This window comes from Triturus cristatus, chromosome 10, assembly GCF_964204655.1.
Source record: "Triturus cristatus chromosome 10, aTriCri1.1, whole genome shotgun sequence".
Taxonomy (NCBI): domain Eukaryota; kingdom Metazoa; phylum Chordata; class Amphibia; order Caudata; family Salamandridae; genus Triturus; species Triturus cristatus.
In genome coordinates this window covers 153,172,505-153,195,504 of record NC_140593.1, presented here as the reverse complement: position 1 = coordinate 153,195,504, position 23,000 = coordinate 153,172,505, and the positions used below count along the sequence as shown (strand labels likewise).

The following is a 23,000-nucleotide window of genomic DNA, read 5'->3' as shown; positions in this document are numbered from 1 at the left end:
GTCGCGATATTTGAAATTAGCTCATTACGAGTGTTATCTCTATAGACAAAGCTCATACCCTTCTGCCCCCTCTCCTCCTACCCCCGGGACTGCGGAATGCAACAGGTTCAGATAGGGTGACCAACCGTCCGTAAATTACACGGACCGCCCGTTATTTGGGCCTCTTGTCCGTTGTGAATTCCTTTACGGGCGCCTTTTGTCCGTAATTTGGGACATCAGAGTGATGTGGCCGCCACCCTGCAAGCGCCTTAGAGTTCTGTAACTCACTGCAGGGCCAGCTCGCGCCCCTGCAGTGGTCAGTGGCCTGCAGCGCCCCCTCGCCAACCTGACACAGATTACTATCGGCCCATTATCATTCTGTATGTCGGCCTAATTAGCCCATACAGAATGATACTGGCCTGGGCCTCTCTGCAGTGACGCATTTGCTGTGTCTCCTGCCCCAGCGGAAGGCATGGCATTTTTCTTTTGTTTAGTGGCTGGTGTCAATTGAAAATCCAGTTGAATAAAAAAAAGCCATACTTTATAAATCCTGTTGAAAATGGGTGAAGAAACATTTTAAAATAAAGCGGATAAGTGAAAAATAAATTAATAAAAAAAAGAGGGGAATATTTTAGCAACATTTATGAAAAAGCGCGAGCTGTAGAAGCATTTTGAAATGATAAAACAGGCACATGTCGGTTGTAAGAGGTGTGTTAGGTACATCACACCGCTTGCTTGTGTTTTGTACATTAGTATGCCCCTAATACACCTTGGTCCGTGCCGAAGAGGGAAGTTTAAGGAAGAGTTTGTTTAGTGAAAGTAATTTCAAATCGGCTTTTCACAAACCTCCTGGATGTTTCAAGTGACAGGTTGAAAACAGCCCAGCTGAAAGGAGATTTTTTTCTTGGCATGCTGCCGTATAAGCGTATAAATTCCGAACCCAAACTTTTTTAAAGCAATACAGCATGCCAAACAAAGCATAAAAGGCAATCAATGCAGCTATAAGATGAGAGTTCAAGGGTGAGTAAAGGGTGGTCAGTGATTTGGAGGAGGTATTGCACGAGTTCAGAATGACAAGAACTGTACTGTATTCACCATTCACGTCTAGCAAAGAATCTTCAAAATGGCGGGGATGTGATTCCTTCTCTCCACCTTCATAATGCGATTGGCTGGCACGTTGAAAGCCATCTTTGCAGTGTACCAGGCACCCGAGCGCACGCCTCCCGCCTTCATCCAGGTGAGTAGAGAAGACCGCTGTGACAGCCCATTGCAAGGACTGTTGATGCCACAGACCAAATGATCTTCTGCAGAATCTGCTATCCCTCCACTGTAAGTCGTATGAGATCTAGCCAAGGTGGCACCCCCTGGCTAGTGATTGCCAGGGTCACTGGCCTCAAAGTAGACGCACCCCAGGGCAGTGAACAGAGAGACCCTGTGGAGAAATGACAGCGATAGTCAGAAGAAGCTCAAACTAACTGGGGAAATAATAGAATATATGTGGATATAGAGCGAATCCTCAGTGAGGAAGCCTGGTACTATAGCAAGCTTGATTGCTCCCTCTACACAAGCAAGCATTGACACAGCCAACAGGTCTGGGTTATATTTTGAGCCACAAATATCAAAAAGAGGGGGAGAGTGGACCACTTGTCCTGTGTACCAGGGTCTTAGTTAACCTGGGAAGTCATCGTTAAAAAACCCTCGTATACGTACACAAGCGTTGGGCGGTATATGTTGATTCTCCGCCTTAGTGTACCGTAATAGCATGATCATTGGGCTTTTTTTTGTCCAAGTGCTAACCTCCCCATGGAGGAAGACCAACTGGTTCTACAGTAGTGGCCAGAGATAAAAAAGAGGGTGTGCTCGTGCTCAAAGGATTGTGATATTTTAAATAAAATTCCCAATGTCAAAACTCGTGTCTTTTATTCCTGAGATGCATGACACGGGGAAATTTAAAATGGTTATCGTGCATGTGCAAACCTCGTTATTGGTTTAATGCACTGGTAATGGTCTTGTGTGGTCTACATGTTTCAGCCTCGTGTAGAGTCTAGAGGCTTTCGTCAGGACCAAAGAGTTTAGGGGAGCATCTTTTGGCTCACCTAAAATTGTGTGGGGTGGGTGTTTTGTACTCACCACCCTTGTTTTCAGGAATCAGACCTGTAGTATCTGTTCCTCTATTATAGTGAAGAAACCATCCCTTAGGGTACTCGTCAGTTGTAGAGAACCTATTTCGGTTGCTCGTACAGACTCGCTTGTTCTGACTCTGACGTTGATCCTGGGATGATATTTTGAGCCATCATTAAAACAAAGAATAATCTTTCTACTGTGAAAAGAAAAATCTAATGTTGCTCCCTATACATAAAGCATCGGAGACAAATATTTTAATATGTGTTGATTCAGATTACCTTTGAAAATAGTTCCACAGTCATTGCTGTGCAAATATCCCATATGAGGTGGAATGATTCAAGAAGCAGCCAGTAGCAAGAGGTGAGAGGGGTTTCTTTAGGCAAAGCCTCAATCCACTGTATGTATATATATTTTTTATTTAAATCGTAACAGTAGGTGTTGCAGATACTGCTCTGTCAAGCCAGACCTAAATAGGACGTTAAGAAGACCTTTTTGTTGAAATTTGGGGCCCTAGAGCTTCCTCAAGTCGCCTCGTGAGCCCCAACCCTGGTGGCTTAGGAAAGGGATCCACGCAGTGGGTGGCCAGGATACCGCCATTGCCTGGCTCCCGCTTCTTCAAGGGAATCTTGACAGCATTACCTGAAATCAGGTCGGAAATCCTTTCAGGCTGACCTCAGCGCACGGAGAATGAACGCGCAGAGCAGGGTGTGAGGCCGTCGAGAGCGCTCAGCCGGCACAGAACAGTAGAGATGCATTGGACAAAGTGAATGGGTTGATGAATCCCTTGCCCCCGGCGTCCTTTGGGTTGAACATACCTTCTTAGCCGGTGTCTGCTTTGAACATGAAGTGCTGTGTGTATAGGCTGTGGAGTTGAAATAGGCGCTGCCCTGGTTTCTGCTGGTTTGTCCATTCGCCCAGGAAATTAAGGCTTACTTAGATACATGGCTCACTTTGAGACCTCCTTCCTAATTCTGTTTATTTGAGATTTTTTTAAACAATGATACAGTTGTTGAAATCTGAAAGCTAGGGGTAACAATATTTCACTGAAACTCACCTTAACCTTGATTAACTTGAACAGTAATGCACTTGTAGGTTAGGTAATACTTTCGTTTGAAACGTTTTGTACTTTTTAAATGCAGCGCCTGGATATCCTCACGGGTGACGAAAAGCGCTCTACAAATATACGGATTGATTGATTGTGCTTTATGCGGCTGCGGGCACCAGTGCATTGACCAGTCTTATACTTATGAAATTAATGTGTATATTCGCAGGGATCAATAGTGGGAGAAGATGGGAGCGACTCTCTGTTGGTTAAAAGCAGCCCTTCCATCTCCAAGTGTGTATTTTCATGTGAGCTCTGGCTGTATATGACCCATTCAAAGTGTGGCCTCGCCTGATCTCTCTTGCTGGTCGCATTCCTCAACCAGGAAGAGGTGAAGTGCAGAGCAGGTGAAACATTAACTCTGTACCTTCCATCGAGGGAGGCGGAGACGGTTGTGACGTGTGACAAACATCTGGAGATCTGATTCCAGTCATGGTGGCGTCAGTGCTATGGATGTTTGAACTGGTGCAAAGAGGTTTGCACAACACCCGTCATGAGTGCATTTTTCGCACCGGGAGGTCGGTGTGAATATCAGTTTCATTCTCGTTGGTCACGGCTAATGTCTGTGTACAGTTACCCAGCACCGGAATCATTTACCAAATTTACCCCTGCTAAGCATACTGTGAAGGACAAGCAAATTCCACCTGTGCAATATGAGGTATAAAATATTTAGAAAATATATTTTTAGTAAAAATCAGCACAGGTAAAGGTGCTTTGAGTAAAGGTTCACCAGTAACTAATAACAAGTGCACGCGCGCTAAAAGTAAACAAGCACAAGTGTGCGCGCCTGGTGCGGCAGCAGGGGGAGGGGGAGAGAGGGGGCCTGTGCGTTTCCCTTGCGGGAACGAGCAGCAAGGCACGATGATTGCTACCATATGCCGCCACTCGCTCCCGCAAGGGAATCACCAGACGTGCACGCGTTGCCATTGGAAGCAAAGCTACGCATGCATGTTTTTGCCGGGAAAGGTGTGCTGATTACTAAAGATCTCTTTCCTATTCAGCGCATGAGCGCGGCGTAGGCGAGACCTAAAAAACGGGGACTGTTTATAGACATAGAAGTAGGACTAGAGTTTGCAGTAACAGTCGACATAAAAGTAGGACTATTTGACAACTGTCATAGACATGGAAAAGGGACTCAAATGACAGCCACCTCCACAGACACAGATGAAGAATTACAGACAAATCATATGTGTGACACAGACTTAGCCGAGAGAGATGTCGAGGTTTCAGTGACCGTTACCCGGGTGACCCGCTAATTGCACGGTGTGATAGCCTTACTTGGTGACACTCATGGTTCCCTGTGGATTGCAAAGTATGACTCACTGCACAGCCTGGACAACATGGCCTGGAGGCGCAGATTGAGCAGCAAACCCGAAGTGCCCACGCAGTGGCTCGTGGCCTGCTAGTGCCTGCAGCCTGGCCAGCCTTGGCAGAGTGTGTTACAGCCCAAGTAAGTTTAAGTTTTAAGCCTGGGTGCCAATGGCAGCGCGCCATCAGGCAGCTGCAGCGTCTGCGGTGTTACTCAAAACGGTGAAATGTGTTGCAAGTCTGGCACCGCGTGAAGTGTGTTTTATGTTGTTGGGGCCTCTCTGACATAGATTTCCTGTTGGGCCGGGTCACTCACATGACGTCAGAGAGGGCGACGAGTCCTGACTTCAGTTTGCTGGGAAGGGGGCACCTCAAAGGCTGGCAATCTTTATGTTGTTTCTCTGCTAGCCTATCCAACAACCGTAGCCACCAGAGTGTTAGCAGGGCCTTGCACATCCTGTTTGGGCTGGGTCCCACCTTGGAGAGAGTCCCTGGACTGAGTGATGCTCTCTGCGCAGCATCATTAATTACGAGGGAGGAACCAGGGGGTCCAGTATAAATAAGTCAGCAAAGGTTGAAGGTACAAGCCTCAAAAAACAAACAACCACAAAAAAATAAAAAACAGCTCCTGACTTAGTGTGCAGATAGAGCCTTGATTTAATATGTTGCAAGGGAGTTTCCTGATATTTGTACAATTCTAAGTTTATTTACTTAGACATGAGTATAAATAAAAGTTGTTTAACCATTATTTTTTACGCTTTTTACACGTAGAGTTTCAAGTTGCTCAAATGGGTGTCATATCTGATATTTATAAGTTTCCCTCGTTTTAATATCTTGATTTTGCTCGCAGGAAAGTACCACTAATAGTCGTTTTTTTTTTTTGTGCATATTTATATAGCGCGAACTCGACCCGAAGGTATTGGAGCGCTTTACATAGCACCGTATTTACAAAACACATTCAGGCACGGGGAGATTAAGTGATTTGCCTAGAATCACAGGATGTGGACGCGACCTCGAGGCTCGAACCCTGGTTTCCTGCACCAGAGGCGGCAGCGCAGCCAACAGACCAAATAAATTATGAAAATGTCACTCATAGAAATCTCGAACCTTGGCAGCTATGCATGTAATATCACACCGCCAACAAGCCAGGACTATTCGCTTTGTCAGTTGTTCTTAGCTGCATGAGATAAATAAGCAACAAACTTGTGCTTCGTTGTACATAACATTGAAAATGCTTCAGTTCTGGGATGATGAGACTGTGAAAGAACTAGAACGGATCTCTTTGAAGGCAGTTGAAGGCAGTGAAGGGTGGTATTGCTGCAGCAGTAAGATTGTTTTTTCATCCTTAGGGCAAAAATGGACATCCGAAGAGAGACCCGTCTCAGCACAGGTGCTACGTAAGCAGAGAAATGTCCCGTTTTTAAATAGTGTTTCAGTGCGAGACACTATTTAACAAGCATTGGCATAGCCAATAGGTCTCGCTTTTGGGACCTTATAAGTGTTTAGCCATGCAACAGTTGCATAACTAAATACTTATAAGGTCCCAAAAGCGAGACCTATTGGCTATGCCAATGCTTGTTTCTGTTTATTACTGCTCTGTAGTAATGGCTGCGCACGGGTGCCACCATTACTACATAGAAGTAATAAACAGGAAAAAAAAACTAGCTCACGGAGAACATCAAAGCGGCCATGCGGCCTCGAAAGTGAATGTGATCGCGATTGCGATAAAACATCATAGCGGCCGTGCGTCCGCGAAAGTGAGGCGCACGAGCCCGCGCACATGCACTGTAGCTCTAGGCTACAGTGGTAGCACTTTTTTGAGCCCTCACAAAATGTCTCACCAGACCAGCGCATGCGCTAGGTCAGGCGAGACCTAAAAACCGGGAGATTTCTCAGTTTTACCCGGGCACATCACAAAAACGGGGACACTTCTGTAATAGGGAGCAACGTGTCGGGACACGGGGACACTGCTCCGAAAACAGGGACCGTCCGGGGAAAACCGGGACGTCTGGTCACCCTGTTCAGCAATGTTATTAAAAGCTTTCAAAATATGAGCTGGTGAGGCCCCTCGTCCAGACAGATGCAAACGTCCGACCACAGAAAGAGAGCGGGGGAGATACATGTCAGTGGGAACCACCTATGCCCGCTTGAGTCTACGGCCCTGCGCTACCGGATGAACCGGTGTCTGGAACGGAACAACCAACGCGGCCTTAGCAGAAGGCCAAAGAAATACTGCCAATAAGAGGTTGTGACCACTCACAACATGCCATACGACTTTAAAGCCGATTAAAAAAATAGAAAGACAACTAGGAACGAAAATATAATAGAGTTAGGTGTATGTACACCTGCTCCGGAAGTATGGAGAAGAGAGCCTAACACAGCTACCGACTTTCAAACAACTGGGGAGATAGGTTTGGATCCCAGCGTTTGTTCATCATCCTGTGATTCTCGGCAAATCACGTATTCCTCCCGTGCCTAGAAACAGAAAATAATAAAGCTAAATTGACCTTATGTAATGTAATGTGGTGTTAATGTAAAGCCTGTAATATCCTTTGCCCAAACTCACGCCACATAAGACCACAAAAAATAAATAAATAGTCTCTTCTGTCCGTGAACATCTAAGACTGCCTCTGACGCGCGCTTGCAGACAGGTGCGCTGTGAGGGTCTGTCTTGTTAATGGGTTATGTCATTGCCCTATTACACGGAGTTGGGTTTTGCAATCCCTGAAATATTTACAAATCTCATCAGTAAAAAGTATAGGCAGGCATTGGTCAGAAGTATCTGGCATTGTTCAAAAGTATTGCTGTATTTGGTGGGTCAACAGGCGCGGGGGCTGGTAAAATCATCTATGTACCACGATCCCTCATTGGAATAGCGCCGGAACGGTGCAACATAGTACTGAGCCACAAAGACGATAACAATTGTGTTGTGTTTGGTTTGATAACTGTTGGCTGTGTTCGAAGGTTTTGTGCAATTTCCAGCTCATTGGTGCGGGGCATTAGCATAAGTAGTTGGGTGAGTGTTGTTGTGGTGCAGATTGCCCAGTTGTTCTAAACAATCTGCGAGGGTGACCCTGCGTACGCATTAGAGCTGCTACTTTGAGCTCAATTTAAGCTAATTGGGCGTGTTGAGTGGTTTATTGGGGTGGGTTTTTGCATTATGGCAGGAAAGGCTGAGAGAGGGGAGCAGGGCTCACGTATGGAGAGGCTGATGGAAGAGATGATGCGGAAGGTGACAGAGATGGGACAGGATCTAGCTAACCTCAGGGAGAAGGTGGAAGGACAGGAGGGTGAGAGGCCTAGGCGCCCGCAGATGACCCCCAAGGCTGCTTTTCCAGCAATCCCCAAGAGGGTGAGAACCAAGAAGCGCGCGACAACGGGAATATCTCCACCCGGACCCCGGGGGGCAATGATCAGGTGCCACATACCCCTGCTCCAGGCCCGTTGGTACCAGTTCCGGCATTATCACCACCGGTACCTTTACCCCCAGTGGAGCCACTAGCCCCACCTCTGCTGCCAGGGTCGTCAGCGGATCCAGTGGGCCCAGTGCCACAACCAGCACCCCTAGGGGTGCCAGTTCCTCCTACCCCGGGTCCCGTCCCAGTACCAACACCTTTGGGGGGGGCGATACCGGTGGGAGGGGAGGTCCCTCAGGATGTTGTGTCACACCTGGGGGCAATTCTGCCTTGGTTGGGGAAGGCAGGCATTTTAGCACCTGCCGTGGGAGTGAAAGAGTTGGGTACCGATGCGCTAGCAGAAGCAACGCGAATTGTGTGTGAGTTCAACGCAGGGCGTAAGGAGCAGAGCATTTCTGGTCCTGTTGTTCCGCTACCTGTCATTTCAGGGGGGGTACCGTCACTATGGAAAACAAAGGGGTGTCAGTCGCCGGTACGACAACTGGGATTCCGCCGGAGGCGCCGGGGACAATGGTAACAGGTAAACTGCCTACATTGCCAATGTTGGGCGTGGGCGAGATCAGCTCCGAGCGCGAGTTCTTGGGCAGGCATGTGTCGCAGGAGTTAAAAAACAGAATTTGGGCTGGTGAATATATTAACATGTTTTGCGCTACTGATCTGCGAGAGGGAAAGGGAGGAGTCAAGGAAGAACAAGGATTACATGCTCCCAAGGGAATGGGCTAGTGAGATGCAGAAATATAGGGTGGAAGAGAACTTACTTAATTGGATTAGAGCCTTTTCCATATTTATGGAAGTCACAGTGGAGCGTTTCCCAAACTTGCAGGCGCAGATGGCTTGTTACCAGAACAGGATAGTGTTGGATCATGATAAATTCGCGGGCGGAGGGTGGTTAGTTCATGACAAAAATTTCAGGGTGGCTAAGGCAGCGGACCCAACCCTGTCATGGGACCGAATTTACACAGTATCTTGGTTGGATCTCTTTGGTGGCGAGGGGCATGGAAACATAAAGAGTCAGTCCCCTCAGCCAGCTCAGCCTTTTCAGCCCTTTCGGTCACAGGGTAACACAAGCTACACCACGGGTTCAAGAAATAATAGTGGAAGGAAAGGGACGTGCTGGGACTTCAACAGGCGGACTTGCACCAGACCACAGGGTCAGTGCAGGTTCAAGCACGCGTGTTCCATTTGCGCCAACCCATCCCACCCTGAATCTAAATGCCTTAAAAGATCAAGGGATAAGGGCAGGAAGAAACAGGAGTTAGGTGGGGTCCCTGCTCAAAGCGTGCTCCCCCATTGATGTGACGGCACTGACTCCATGGCTCAACAAATACCCATGTCACTTAACAGCAAGAACTCTGTTGGAGGGTTTTAGGGACGGTTTTAGGATACCAGCTCCTAATTATGTGGGGGCATCTGACTGCCAGTACCAACTCTCCGCCCGGACCAATCCGGACATAGTCTCCAAAAAGATTGCCAAGGAGTTGCGCCTAGGTAGGGTGGCTGGCCCTTTTAAGTCTGTGCCTGTTGAGAACTTTGTATGCTCCCCTTTGGACGTAGTCCTCAAGAAGGTAGAAGGGGAATTCAGACTCATACACAACTTGTCCGCTCCCAGGGGTAACTCTTTGAATGATGCTATTAACGATGAGTTCTGCAGTGTTAAATATGCTTCATTTGACCAAGCAGTGGAGATTCTCAGGGGGTTGGGCCCAGGAGCGCTGATGGCGAAATCTGACATAGAATCAGCCTTTCGGTTACTCCCGGTACATCCGGACGATTATCATGTGCATGGTTTTAAATTTCAGGATAATTATTAGAAGGATATGTGTATGCCTATGGGATGCTCTGTTTCATGCGCATACTTCGAGAAATTCAGTTCATTCTTGGAATGGGTTTTCAGACAGAAGTCAGGGCACCAATGGGTCATGCATTACCTTGATGACTTTCTTATCCTGGGGTCACGGGGCTCCCCGGAATGTGGGTGGGCGCAGCATGAATTTTGCGCGCTCATGCAGGCTCTGAGGGTTCCCGCGGCCCCGGGGAAGACGGTTGGCCACGCATCTACTATAGAGTTCCTAGGCATTGAGCTGGATTCTGTCCAGAAGTGTTTTAGGTTACCCTTAGACAAGGTCAAAAAATTCAGGGCATGTTTACAACTATGCTTGAGCAAGCAGAAGGTCACTCTACATCAGTTGCAGCAGACAGTAGGGCAACTCAATTTCACCCTGCGGGTCATTCCTATGGCCAGACCCTTCTCCAGATCCATCTCCCACGCCATGACTAGCCTCAAAGAAAAACATCACCACACAAGGCTGTCAGCTGAGGTTCGGCAGGACATGCGGATTTGGATGGCATTCCTGCGGGATTTTAATGGCAGGGTAGTGTGGCCGGGTCCACCCATTGCATCCGCGGAGTTGGGTTTAATGACTGACGCCGCGGGCAGTGAGGGATTTGGCGCCATACTCGGTACCGAGTGGGTGGCTCAACGTTGGCCAGCATGGTGGGTGGAGAGCGGTTTAGCAGGGAACATTGGCTTCCTTGAACAGTTCCCCATCTTGGTGGCATTGATTGTATGGCCGGAATAATTGCGTAATCAGTCAGTGATTTTCTGGTCAGATAATATGACCGTGGTTGAGTGCATCAATCAGCAGGCAGCCCGATGTCAGATGATTCTCCGCCTCTTGAAGGAGATTGTTCTCACCTGTATGAAATTGAATGTACAATTTAGAGCAAAACATGTGCCTGGTGTACTTAATCATGCGGCTGACGCGCTTTCTCGCTTTAAGATGCAGGTTTTCAGGGCTCACCACCCGACAGCGGCAGAGCAGGCAACCCTCTTCCCAGAACGTCTTTGGCAGATTGGTGCCCCCGCTTACCAGACCTCGTGGCAGCGAGTCTAGCACCCAGGACCAGGAAAGCATACGAAGGGGCGTTCTGGCAGTATTGTTCTTTCTTGGGTGAGGGGTGGGTGGAGCGGTGGCATGACACAGGGGCACTCATTTCATACTTGGGTTGGTTAAGGACCAACGGGCGCTCGGCGGCCGCAGCTAGGAAACAGGTGGCGGCAATTTCCTTCTACGCTCAGATCAGGGACAGGGGTGACCCCACTAGCAGTTTCACGGTAAAAAAGGCTCTGAAATGGTGGCGACGCCTCCAGGGGTCGGCCCCAGACACGAGGCAGCCAATTGGGGTGCAGCTTCTCACGTCAATACTAGCAGCCCTCCTCGCAATTTGTAACACATCAAGTGAGGTCCGGTTATTCACTGCTGCCTTTTCATTAGCCTTTTATGGTGCTTTTCGTATTGGGGAGTTGGTGGCCCCAAACAAACTAGACATGCACGGCGGCCTGCAGTTTGAATGCCTCAAAATCAGGGCAGATGCCCTATTAATATCAATCAGGAAATCCAAGACTGATTAGGAGGCCCGGGTTGATGGGGTGGTTCTCCACCGGGCACAGGGTAACCCATGCTGTCCTGTATCACACGTTGAGAGCTACTTGCAGGGTAGACCACTTAACGTAGGGGGGCCTTTCTTGATCCATGAAGATGGGGTCCCGCTGACACGCTTCCAATTTAAAAGGGTATTGGACATGGCAATTCTGAAGGTAGGTCAGAACCCAGAGTGCTTCGGCACCCACTCCTTTAGGATAGGTGCTGCCACTGAAGTAACGGCCAGGGGTCTATCAACCGGCGACGTACAGAAGATAGGGAGATGGGTGTCCAATTGTTTCAAACGTTATATGCGCCTACACATGTTGTGACTAAGGGAGGCACACAATGCTGATGCATGGTCTTTCTGCTTTCTTTACAGTTTCTCGAGCCTGTCACGCAGGGGAGAAACTCAAGGCAGTACACCAGCAACAAGCGGCGGAGCGGATACCAGCACCACAAAGGGAAACTTTTCAGACAGTGTGGATCATAGGCCACTCATATGTAAGGCGTCTGTCTAACCTTTTTTGTACAGGTGATTACAGGGAAAGAGCGCGGCAGGCAGGGTTTGAGATAGCATGCCATGGAAAAGGGGGGCTTTGTTTTGATCGGTTCCGGGATATCATTCTGGACCTCTTAAGGAAATGGGGGTCGCCCCCGGATATAATCATCCTGCACTTGGAGGGGAACGATTTAGCAAGACTGGAAGGAGAGGGTTGGTGGAAACTATAGTCACTGAGATAGGCTGGTTAGCTAGGACTTGTCAGGGCTGCACTATTGGGTGGTCCCAGTTGATACTACGTTTCCAATGGAGAGGGGGGGGGAGTCTGTAAAAGCGTTGAATCATTCTGCAAGGAGAATAAACAATAAACTCGAGCGACATTTTTTAGGGCTCCCCACTTACAGACCATCGCCCATGGATGCATCAGGGGTGAGCCGTGCTTCTTAAAAGATGGCGTTCACTTATCCCAGGTAGGCAACGAGGTGTTCCTGGAGAATATGTTGGCATGGCTGAAGGGCCTTAGGCGCAGGGAATGACCTTTCTAGTGAGCGCAGGGGGGGCTAGATAGTCGGTCAACTATGCTAGCCTGTGGCGGTAAGGTCATGATTGGTGAGCAGTAAATTTAAGGTCCTTAGAGGGCGGCGCCATTCCCGAATGGTGTCGCTCAAGTGGGAGGGACAAGTGGTCTCTCCTAGAACTCCAGGGGCAGTTGGGTGCGGGGGAGGAGGGAGTCACGCTTTCTCTAGGCTGATGGGCCATCCCGCACGTGCACAGCGGCTGCAAGGGCCCCTTTATGGAGATCAGGTATAGAGCGTACGGGGGTAACCGGGGGGGGGGGAAGTACCCTCACGGTGAATGGGCCCTCTGCGCATGCGCACTCCGGCTGGAGGGCGTGGTTACAATTTGATAAGGATCTGACACCAGTTAGTGACCTTGCCGTAGGCCCAATTTAGTAATGCAGAAAATAAAGTTTGTAAAGATTGATAAAGATATGTTTAGATATGGATAGGAAACCTTTGTATTAGAGTTATGTTAAGGTTAGCCACTTGATATCTGTAAACATATTATTTGTAATCTGTGTAAAGTATATTTTCTGTGATGTGTTTTTAAAATGTAATTTTTTATGTTTAATAATTTCGTATAATAAATACAGCCGGGGGTGTCACACCCCCTGCCTCCAAAGACTTCTCCCCTGTCACGGGTTTTCATTGTGGGGAGGAGGGGGTGTAGGGAGTACCTGGCTATATCAGACGTGTGCACCACCCGGTCCGACCATCTCTGCTACCGTTCTCTGTGCACCTTTTATCTCATAGCGCTGTGAGGGAGCATTGACGCGCTATGTACGCATCTCAAAAACCCAAACAACTGCATTGTCACTGCTGGGTAATGTGAACCATCTTTGTGCACACGGTGACGTACAATGTTAATCACTTGAGTCTCTGTATGAACGGACGTGGTCTCCTTGTGTGTCCGGTCCTGGACCTGTGGAGGCTGCTCTGTAGGGGGCGGGGAGGGGGTGATATGAACTGTCCCAAACGGGGGGCGACCCCTAGGAGGTGTTTATTGTACTTAACCTCCAGGCTTTCCTGACTTCGGAAACAAAGGCAGTGAGTGGAGCCCCCTGCAGGGCCCAGGGCAGGCGTTACTTGAAGGGAACCCCCATCTCCAGCCCCCCAAAAGACTGAACTTCATAGTGGAAAAGTCAAGGTCATTATGGGGGATTCCAGCAGGACCCCCTCCTCGCAGACTCCGGGCCCCAGCATCAGAGGTATGACATCACAGGTTTCCAAAAAGAATCACTTCCTCTTACTGTTTAAAGCCGTTTCTTATTAAGAAGGCATTCCAACAATTAAACCACAGAAAAATATCAGTTGTTTTAATGTATTTCTGATGAAAAAAAATATGTATTTTTACCTCAAATTACGAGTGAGATTTGCGAGAGTTATTCAATTGTTCTTATGTGTCAATGTAACCGTTCGATTGTAACTAAAATTGCAGTTTCATTTATACATGCATATATGCTCAGATTTAGAAGTATACAGAAGAGGAGCTATACATCTCAGCGCGCGCACACGCCTTCTGACATCACCGTCACTATTATCTAAGTCCATCCGCCATCCTGGGAAGCCAGGGGAGGGCTCGCGGACACTTCCAAGCACTCTGGGATGTCTCCTGGGGTTTCCCACAGGCCCCTCCCCCACCTTTGTTCTTTTCTCCAGTATATGGACTGCAGGAATTTCCAAGAGGTCTTCCTGGTCTTTCCCAGAGGGTGATGCCTGGCCCAGGTTACACCTCGCCCCGCCCCTTTTAGTGATGTCACTACGTAGAGCTTTTCTAGGGGAGGTCACTTCCCGCTTAAGCGTATATAACCCCTGGCTGGAGAGAGACACAACACCTGTCAGCACTAGAGGCACAACCTGCCCCTTCCTGTCAGCACTGGAGAGAGAGCGAAGGACTGTCCCAGGACAGGGACAGGAAAGACCCCTCCCAGGTGGACAGAGAACATCTATCTCGAAAGACAGCGACTGATTGAGACCTCTCTTGGAAGTAAGACTGACTGCAGAGACAGAGGAGACCTCTCCAGAGACTGACTGACGCACCAGAGAAAACTTCACTTAGGACAGCAGCAGACATCAGTGCACAACATGCTTCAAGGCGCCTTCCAGGTGAGCCCCTGCTACAGCCATCGGGGTTTCGCAGCTGTAACCGCTGTATTTGTGTATTTTGCTTCAGTTTGGGGGCATCATTTGTTTCCATTGGTTGAACGCCTATCTCTAGATCTCGAAATTCAATTTGTTTTCATAGAGAGATTTATTTTAAAATAGAGCAGAGAGTGAATTCACTTATTAGAAGATGTGCATGGCCATAATACTCCTTTCACACGTTTACTCGTCTCTTATTTCACGTTAGCATTCTCGTAATTTTAAAATACTTTTTATACGGATATTTTTTTAATGCTTTTCCGTTTTTAAATGAACCTTTGTGAATAAAAGGATGGCACCTTTTATCCTTACCTCGTCATGTGATTTTCTATCGTGTGCTCTGAGTCCATTAGTCATGTGTTTCTGTGCTGTTCATGATATGAATGTGCATGTCTACCGTGAGCAGAACAGGAGCATTTTAGGTAATTAAGGTCTGTTGTAAGAGGGGTTTGGGACTGGATTGTAAGTTCTTCTTTCACAACGTGTAATAATGCACGTTACACAACGTTTTCAAATAGCCATTGTCTTCACAGGCAGCCCTGAGGGGAATTTTCAAAATAACACTGTACTTTAGCCGATCCGAAGTCTGTGCCAATAGATACATGGGGTCCCAGATGACATGGTTGTGCCATTTGGTAAACACTGGTGCTACACTGTGCCCTAGGGAACATTGTCCATTTTACGCCCATGACAGGAGCAAGATGAACAGTTTCATACTGTGCAAACTGATATCATAAGCACACTGTGCCGGTGCCAACATCTCACCAGAGTGCCTGCACCAGAACAAAAACCACCTCAAGTGCTGACATGATGTGCCAAGGTGCTGGCAACATCTCCCAGCGCGCTGGCGTCATAGGCCAGAAGACGAGCATCCTTTGTGAGAGTGCTGTGACCAGATGTATGCCAACTTAAGGTGCTGGCATAACACCCCAGTATGGTTCCTATAGTGCCGGGTACTTTCATTGTATACCAGTGTGCTGACTTCATTTGCCAAGGTGCTGGCATAATTTATCAGAGTGCTGACATCACATGTGTGTCCAGATGTTGGCATCATATGCCAGAGTGGTGCCTATAAATCCCAGGTGCTATTCAAAGCGCTAGCGGCGCTGTTTACATAGACCAGGTTTGATCCTTGAGACAGAGTGTCTACGGTGCCAGCCTGCAGCCAATATGCAAGTCTAGGGCTGTTTATAAACCAGGCGTTAACTGCTGATATGGCAGGCAGTGATGTCTTATGTGCCATGCTGGGAGAGGGCAGGTGCCCTCCTCGGATTGCTTTTATGCAAATCTGGGACTGCCCATGGGCCAGCCGGAAGTTTCTCATTTGCCAGTCTTGTACTGCAACTTGACAGACTGGTGCCTCTAACAGTGACCACCCTCAAATCTCCCCTCTGTTATTTCTCCTTCTCTGTCCTCTTTCCCTTCTCAGCCTCGTTGCCCTCTGCTCTTCTAGCCCTTTACTCTCCTTTCCATGTTCTGATGCACTGCAACAACTCAGCTAATGTCACTCTCTTTCTTCTTCCAGAAGCCACAGGCCATCCTCAGGGTGTCTAGGCGGGTGCACACAGCGGCAGTGGAAGGTAAGTGTCTCTGCACTCACAACCCCTGGTATGAGGTCTCTCTGTATTTTGTGCCCAGTTACTGGTTCTGGTGTCCGTCCCCCCGGTCTGAGACCTCTCTCTATGTCCTGGGTCCGGTTACAGGTTCTGATGTCACTGCCCCTGGTCTGAGACCTCTCTCTATGTCCTGGGTCCAATTACAGGTTCTGATGTCACTGCCCCTGGTCTGAGACCTCTCTTTATCTCCTGAGTCCAGGTACTGGTTCTGGTGTCACTCCTCCTGGCCTGAGACCACATTCTATGTCCTGAGTCCAGTAACTGGTTCTGGTTTCAACCCCCTGGTCTGATACCTCTCTCTATGTCCTGGGTCCAGTTACTGGTTCTGGTGTCACCCCCCCCCCCCGGCCTGAGACCTCTCTCTATGTCCTGGGTCCAGTTACTGGTTCTGGTGTCACCTCCCCCCCCCCACGGTCTCAGACCTCACTTTATGTCCTGGATCCAGTTACTAGTTCTGGTTTTACTCTCCCTGCTATGAGACCTCTCTCTATGCCCTGAGCCCAGTTGCTGGTTATGGTGTCACTCCCCCTGGTCTGAGACCTCTCTCTATGCCCTGAGCCCAGTTGCTGGTTCTGGTGTCACTCCCCCTGGTCTGAGACCTCTCTCTATATCCTGAGCCCAGTTGCTGGTTCTGGTGTCACTCCCCTGGTATGAGACCTCTCTCTCTGTCCTGAACCCAGTTGCTGGATCTGGTGTCACTCCCCCTGGTATGAGACCTCTCTCCATGTCCTGAGCCCAATTACTGGTTCTGGTCTCACTCTCCCTGCTCTGATGCCGCTCTGTATCACTTGGGCCCAGTAACAGGTTCTGGTGTCACTCACACTGGCTTGAGTCTTCTATGGGTCTACACTCCAAGGGTCCTGAGTAATGATTGTCCCATATACACATGATCTGGTTCTGGTCCGGACACGCTGGACCCTTGTCTCATGTCAACCCTGAGTGCCAGTAGTTCTGATCCTGTCTCTTCTTCTCATGTAGCGCTGGAGGGGAGCCCCCTGGAGAAGGCGGTCACCAGCAGCTTTGCTTCCTTCATACATGGAGTCCAGGCAGATCACCTGTCCCAAGCTGTGCGGCACCGAAGCAAGCGTATGATCCTGGACAGCATCGGGGTTGGACTGGTGGGAAGCACGACCCATGTGTTCAATATCGCCCTGGGATACTGCCAGGTAAGAAGAAACATGGAGCACACCAAGTAACATACCATGCAACACACGTCTGTTAAAACCCCCTCTAGAAAAACAGTGTGAAAATCAGCCTGGGATACAGCCAGGTAAGAGAGACATGCAACATACCAAGCAAGGCATTATGCAACACACATCCATAAAAACACTTAAAGGCCAACAGTGTGGCCATCGCCCTAGGATACTGCCAGACAAGAGGTGACATGGTACACATCAGGCAACACACGTTGCAACACACATCCATAAAAATCCCTTCTAGGACAACAGTGTGCACTATCTCCCTGTAATCCGGCCAGGTAGGAGGAGACATGGAAGACACCATAGACCACACCATGCAACACACAGCCATTAAAAAAACCTTTTTAGACCAAGAGTGTGACCATCTTCCTGTGATCCTGCCATGTAAGTGGCAACAAGTACCGCACCATGAAATACACCATAGAACTCCAAAGCAACAATCATCAATTAAACCCCTCTAGACCTATGCTGATCACCATCTCTCTCTGATCCAGCCTGAGACATGGGCCACAACAAGCACACCCACTATCCACCACCCAGCCATTAAAAACCAACTATGCCATAATGTCCTCGGGAGTCCATGTTTTAAAGGGAGGCAGGGTCCAAACCAGAAAGCACACCATGAAGTACATGTCCTCTAAAACCCCATATATCAGAAGAGGGGACCATCTGCCAAGGGCCCTCTCAGTTAAAGTGAGACTGGGAGCAAAACAAACACTACAACCTGTAACACACCACCATTAAAACATATTATCAGGACCCAGAAAGTTAGCATGACCTTGAGATACTCAAAAGGAAAAGGCAACTTCGACAAAAAACGCAACGTCTCATGAATCAAACCATCCCTTAATCAGAATCTCTTCAGAGTTTAGTTGTTCAGTATCACCATCAGATTTTACCTGCTTATCGGAGTCTTGGATCTAACCAAGCATCACACCATGGACTCCCCACCCATTAAAAGCCCTCCCACGGGTATTCATAGTACGGCCCGCGGGCCGCCTGCGGCCCGGTAAGCCTTCCTTGGCGGCCCGCGGACCTTTCAGACATCGTAACTGTGTGTTTTAAAAAAAATAATTAATGAGTGTTCCCAAACACTGTCAGTTGCACCAGCGCGACTCGGACTCTGCTCTGTGGGGGCCGGGCGGTTCCAGGGATAGTCAGAGTGGAGCTGCGGGGCCTAAGAAGAGGTGAAATACAACAAAGCCTCATTAACATGCAAATGGTCTTTTAAAGACCTGTGAAGTACTCAGGGGCGTTTGTGCCCGTCTCAGCCCCGGCTGACACCCGTGTGAGATGACAGAGGGAGGGAGACAGAGGGAGAGGGAGGGAGGGAGAGGGAGAGGGAGACGGAGGGAGAGGGAGACAGAAAGGGAGAGGGAGATAGAGACAGAGTGAGAGGGAGATAGAGACAGAGTGAGAGGGAGATAGAGACAGAGTGAGAGGGAGATAGAGACAGAGGGAGATAGAGACAGAGTGAGAGGGAGACAGAGACAGAGTGAGAGGGAGACAGAGTGAGAGGGAGACGGAGTGAGACAGTCAGAGGGAGAGGGAGGGAGGGAGACGGAGGGAGGGAGGGAGGGAGGGAGACGGAGGGAGGGAGGGAGGGAGATGGAGGGAGGGATACAGACAAAGGGAGGGAGGGAGGGAGACAGACAGAGGGAGGGAGGGAGACAGACAGAGGGAGGGAGACAGACAGAGGGAGAGAGGGAGACAGACAGAGGGAGGGAGGGAAACAGAGGGAGGGAGGGAGACAGACAGAGGGAGGGAGACAGACAGAGGGAGGAAGACAGACCGAGGGAGGGAGACAGACCGAGGGACGGAGGCAGACAGAGGGAGGGAGGGGGAGAGAGAGAGAGATGTGTGTATGCCGGGTCTGGTGGCTCAGTGGACGAAGGCGTCCGCTGCAGGGACCTGTGCTCAACCTCATGGTCACAGTTTTTTGTGGCTCCAGCCCTGCCCCCCTCCCCCACTGACCCCGCCCCACCCCGAGAGGAAGTTTGTGAGTACCCATGCTCTAAACCAACAGTGTGACCCGCTACCTGAAATAATAGGTAAGAAGAGAGAAAGACCAAGTCATAAAATCCATCTTGAGTTTTCACAAATCACACCCTAAGCTCCCTGCAGATGTTAAGAAGTTAATATCTCGAGAGAATACCAGGAGAGAGAGTATCATCTGGGGTAAGCAGATAAACATGGGGACCTCTGATCTCATACACAACTGTCCTTCAGGAACACTACTCCCTCTCATGGACATCCCTGACCTGCTCCTGTCTTTCTCCTAATACACCCCTCCAGGTATGAGATGTCCCATCCTGTGTTTAGACTTGAGTAACCCATCCTCTAACAAGCTACCTTCTTCCTCCACTAGGTGTCTAGGAGCACGGTTCATTCATCACTTTATTCTCTCTCCAACAGGACATGTTCTCCTTGTCTGCGATCAGCTCTGTGTACGGAAAGAAAAGAATGAGACTCCCTCCCACGCTGGCTGCATATGTCAATGGAGTGGCGGTAAGGAATTTGACAGCTGCTTATGAATGTATCTATCAATCGTAGACTAAAAGTGGTGACATTCTGAGAATTGTTTTAATGCTGTCTACTCCAGTGTTCAATCTTGTCTGTTTCCACTTCTGTAAAGAGACAGTATTGGGCAATTGTGCAGTCAATAAACAACATTTTAAAATATGGATCCTCCATGTCTGTAAATTGTTTCCATAGGTTGATGACACGATCTCTCTGTTTAACATCACTTCCTGGTCCTCTTCTTAAAGAACCTCCTAACCCTCTTCTCCTCTTCTACAGACTCACTCCATGGACTTCGATGACACTTGGCACCCTGCCACTCACCCCTCGGGGGCTGTGCTGCCGGCTCTCATGGCGGCTTCACAGATGCTCCCCGTGGGCTCCCGACCGAGTGGCTCAGACTTCCTGTTGGCATTCAACGTAGGCATTGAGGTGCAAGGAAGACTAATGCGTTTCTCCAATGAAGCCAGCAATATCCCCAAGAGGTATGTGTGATGCCCACAAAGGACATTAATACCCTATGACTAACACAGAATGCCCTCAGGGGGCTGCAGGATGTGAAGGCCATGGTTATGATGCTAACATAGGGTAGAAATAGCTCTTGAGTTATGAGTGAGATCCCTAGAGGGGGTAATGTTATGATCTGTGCCTGATGTGCACAGAGGGCAGAAATATCCAGAAGAAGAGCCTGTGATGCAAACAGATTCATGTATGTGTATAGCACACAATGTAAACATGGTAAAGATAATTTTTTTGTTCACTGTAACTGGATTATATATTTATGTTGAGTGCCTGATTAGATCTTAGCATATTGTCAATGCCTCCTCACTGCATGATGGCATTAATGGTACATGTCTGACATGCTCCTAGCATATTTCATTACTTCACACTTATTATTAGTACTATCCATAAAAAACTATCTTGCTATTGTCCTTATTCCATGTCTGACACTGTTCTTTGTATCTCCAAACAGATTCCACCCACCATCTGTTGTTGGCACCATGGGCAGTGCTGCCGCTATAGCGAAACTTCTTTCCTTGAATGCAGACCAATGTGCCCATGCTCTGGCGATCGCCGCCTCTCTGGCAGGGGCACCTATGGCCAATGCAGCGACTCTTGCCAAGCCTCTCCATATTGGCAACGCCACCCGCCTTGGCATGGAAGCAGCACTTTTAGCTGCCCGTGGAATGGAAGCCAACCCACTCATCTTGGACGATGTGCCCGGCTGCTCAGGGTTCAGTGCTTTCTATGGTGACTACCAGCCCTCGCCCCTGGCAGTACCAGATCAAGATTACAGCTTTCTGTTGGAGAAACAAGACATCGCCATCAAGAGGTTCCCAGCTCACTTGGGCATGCACTGGGTCGCAGACGCTGCCATCTCAGCCAGAAACCGAGTCATCAATATAATGGGCTCCTTCAACCCCGCTGCCATCCGCTCTATTCTTCTGAGGGTCCCAGTCTCCAAGTACATCAACAGACCCTTCCCAGAGTCTGAGCACCAGGCACGACACTCCTTCCAGTTCAACGCCTGCACAGCCCTCCTGGATGGGAATGTGGGCATCTCTTCCTTCAGTGAGGACAGCCTCAGGAGACCTGACCTCATCAACCTGCTGAAGAAGGTGGTGGTGGAGCACCCTGAGGACAATGTGGCTAACTTCGACAGGATGTACGGAGAAGTAGCGCTGCTCCTGGACAGCGGAGAGATCGTGACAGGAAGATGTGACACCTTCTATGGACACTGGAGAAAACCCCTCAGCCAAGAATCACTCCATGAGAAATTCCGCTCCAACGCTAGCTATGTGCTCCACCAAGACCAGGCAGAAGCCATTATTGAAGTGGTGGAGGAGATTGAGAGCCTGGAAGACAGTTCACAACTAGCATCTTCTCTGTTGTAAAGGTGTAGACAGCTCACATTTGGTAGCCTCCCTGCACTAAAAGTGTTTAATCAAAATACATCCCTCTCACAAACTTTAAATGACCTACCTGGTGCACTCATCTTTAACTTAAGTTGTTATACACAAAATTGAAAATCGCCTCAAGGAGAGGAACAGTACCTAAACATTGCATAAAACAATGAGTGACAGCCATGTACTCTCCTCTCATGAAAAGTGCTGTCATGTCTCACAGTACAACAAGGTCCTATTTTGATCCGTACAAACACAGAAGCATCTGGCTGGCCAAAAACAATAGGATTAATATTCCTAGAACCTCATTAGTACTTTCTAAGGACTGTAAAATGTCATTTTTATTTATTGTTATTTAATGTTTGTTTATTGTTTAATAATAAGCCCTGATCTCACTGAAATATCATCTCTGCTTCACAATGAATGATCCGCCCCATGGGGGCCAAAGTAAGGGTCAGCTGGATGTTCAATTTTATTCCAGTATTGAATTCCCCGTGTCCCGCTCTATCACGTGTACTTTTCTAAAGCCACGGGACAAATTAGGTCAATGCAAGGACTTTCTATTCGTCTCTCATGTTTTATTAGTGAAACATATTTTGTGCTTTCTGTTGTTATTTATTTAATTTTGAATAAACGCTCTGTATTTATTTTACAATGATTGTAATTTTTGATATAAAAATAAGTTGACATTTTAGATGCAACTTACAAGGGAGCAACAGCTTGGTGCAGAGAGAATGGAGCCTCTCACACAAACTCTCATTTCCAGCTGTTCCTCAGCATGCTGCCCCCTTGCTAGAGTTTCACAACCTGTACCAAAAAGCTTCCCCGTTGTAAGAAGCTTCCCTCACATGCACAACCACACAAATAACAGCTGAATATACACACCTGAACAAGTACTTAAGATTGATCAGGTCATGGCACAAACTTAAAATGTTAACATTCTTCGGCTGATGTCATCCAGTTTGCACCACTGTGGTCATTCTCCGCTCTCGACAATCTGCTACGTGCGCTGGAAAGCAGAGCATATTGTGAAGTAATCATACGTGTGGGAAATACCAAAGAGATCATAGATTTAACAGCCAATTCTGTTACCCACTCCACTTACTTAAATGCACCCACCATATTTAGAAACACCATTAGGGAAACCTACTTAGTAGAGTCTTTCGATATTAATTTATTGATGAAGATCAGTAAAAGTGACCATCC

The 23,000-nt window shown here is 48.4% G+C and overlaps 1 protein-coding gene across 1 annotated transcript; it reads left to right on the top strand.

Annotated features, from left to right (window-relative positions):
- Positions 1 to 14,242: 14,242 nt before the first annotated feature.
- On the top strand, positions 14,243 to 22,424 carry LOC146789096 (cis-aconitate decarboxylase-like). Its single transcript, XM_085629996.1, has 6 exons — positions 14,243 to 14,519; positions 16,081 to 16,135; positions 17,150 to 17,337; positions 19,786 to 19,878; positions 20,170 to 20,375; positions 20,864 to 22,424. The coding sequence occupies exons 1-6, from the start codon at positions 14,499 to 14,501 to the stop codon at positions 21,783 to 21,785; spliced, it is 1,485 nt and encodes a 494-aa protein (XP_085486122.1). The 5' UTR covers positions 14,243 to 14,498; the 3' UTR covers positions 21,786 to 22,424.
- The last annotated feature ends 576 nt before the right edge of the window (positions 22,425 to 23,000 follow it).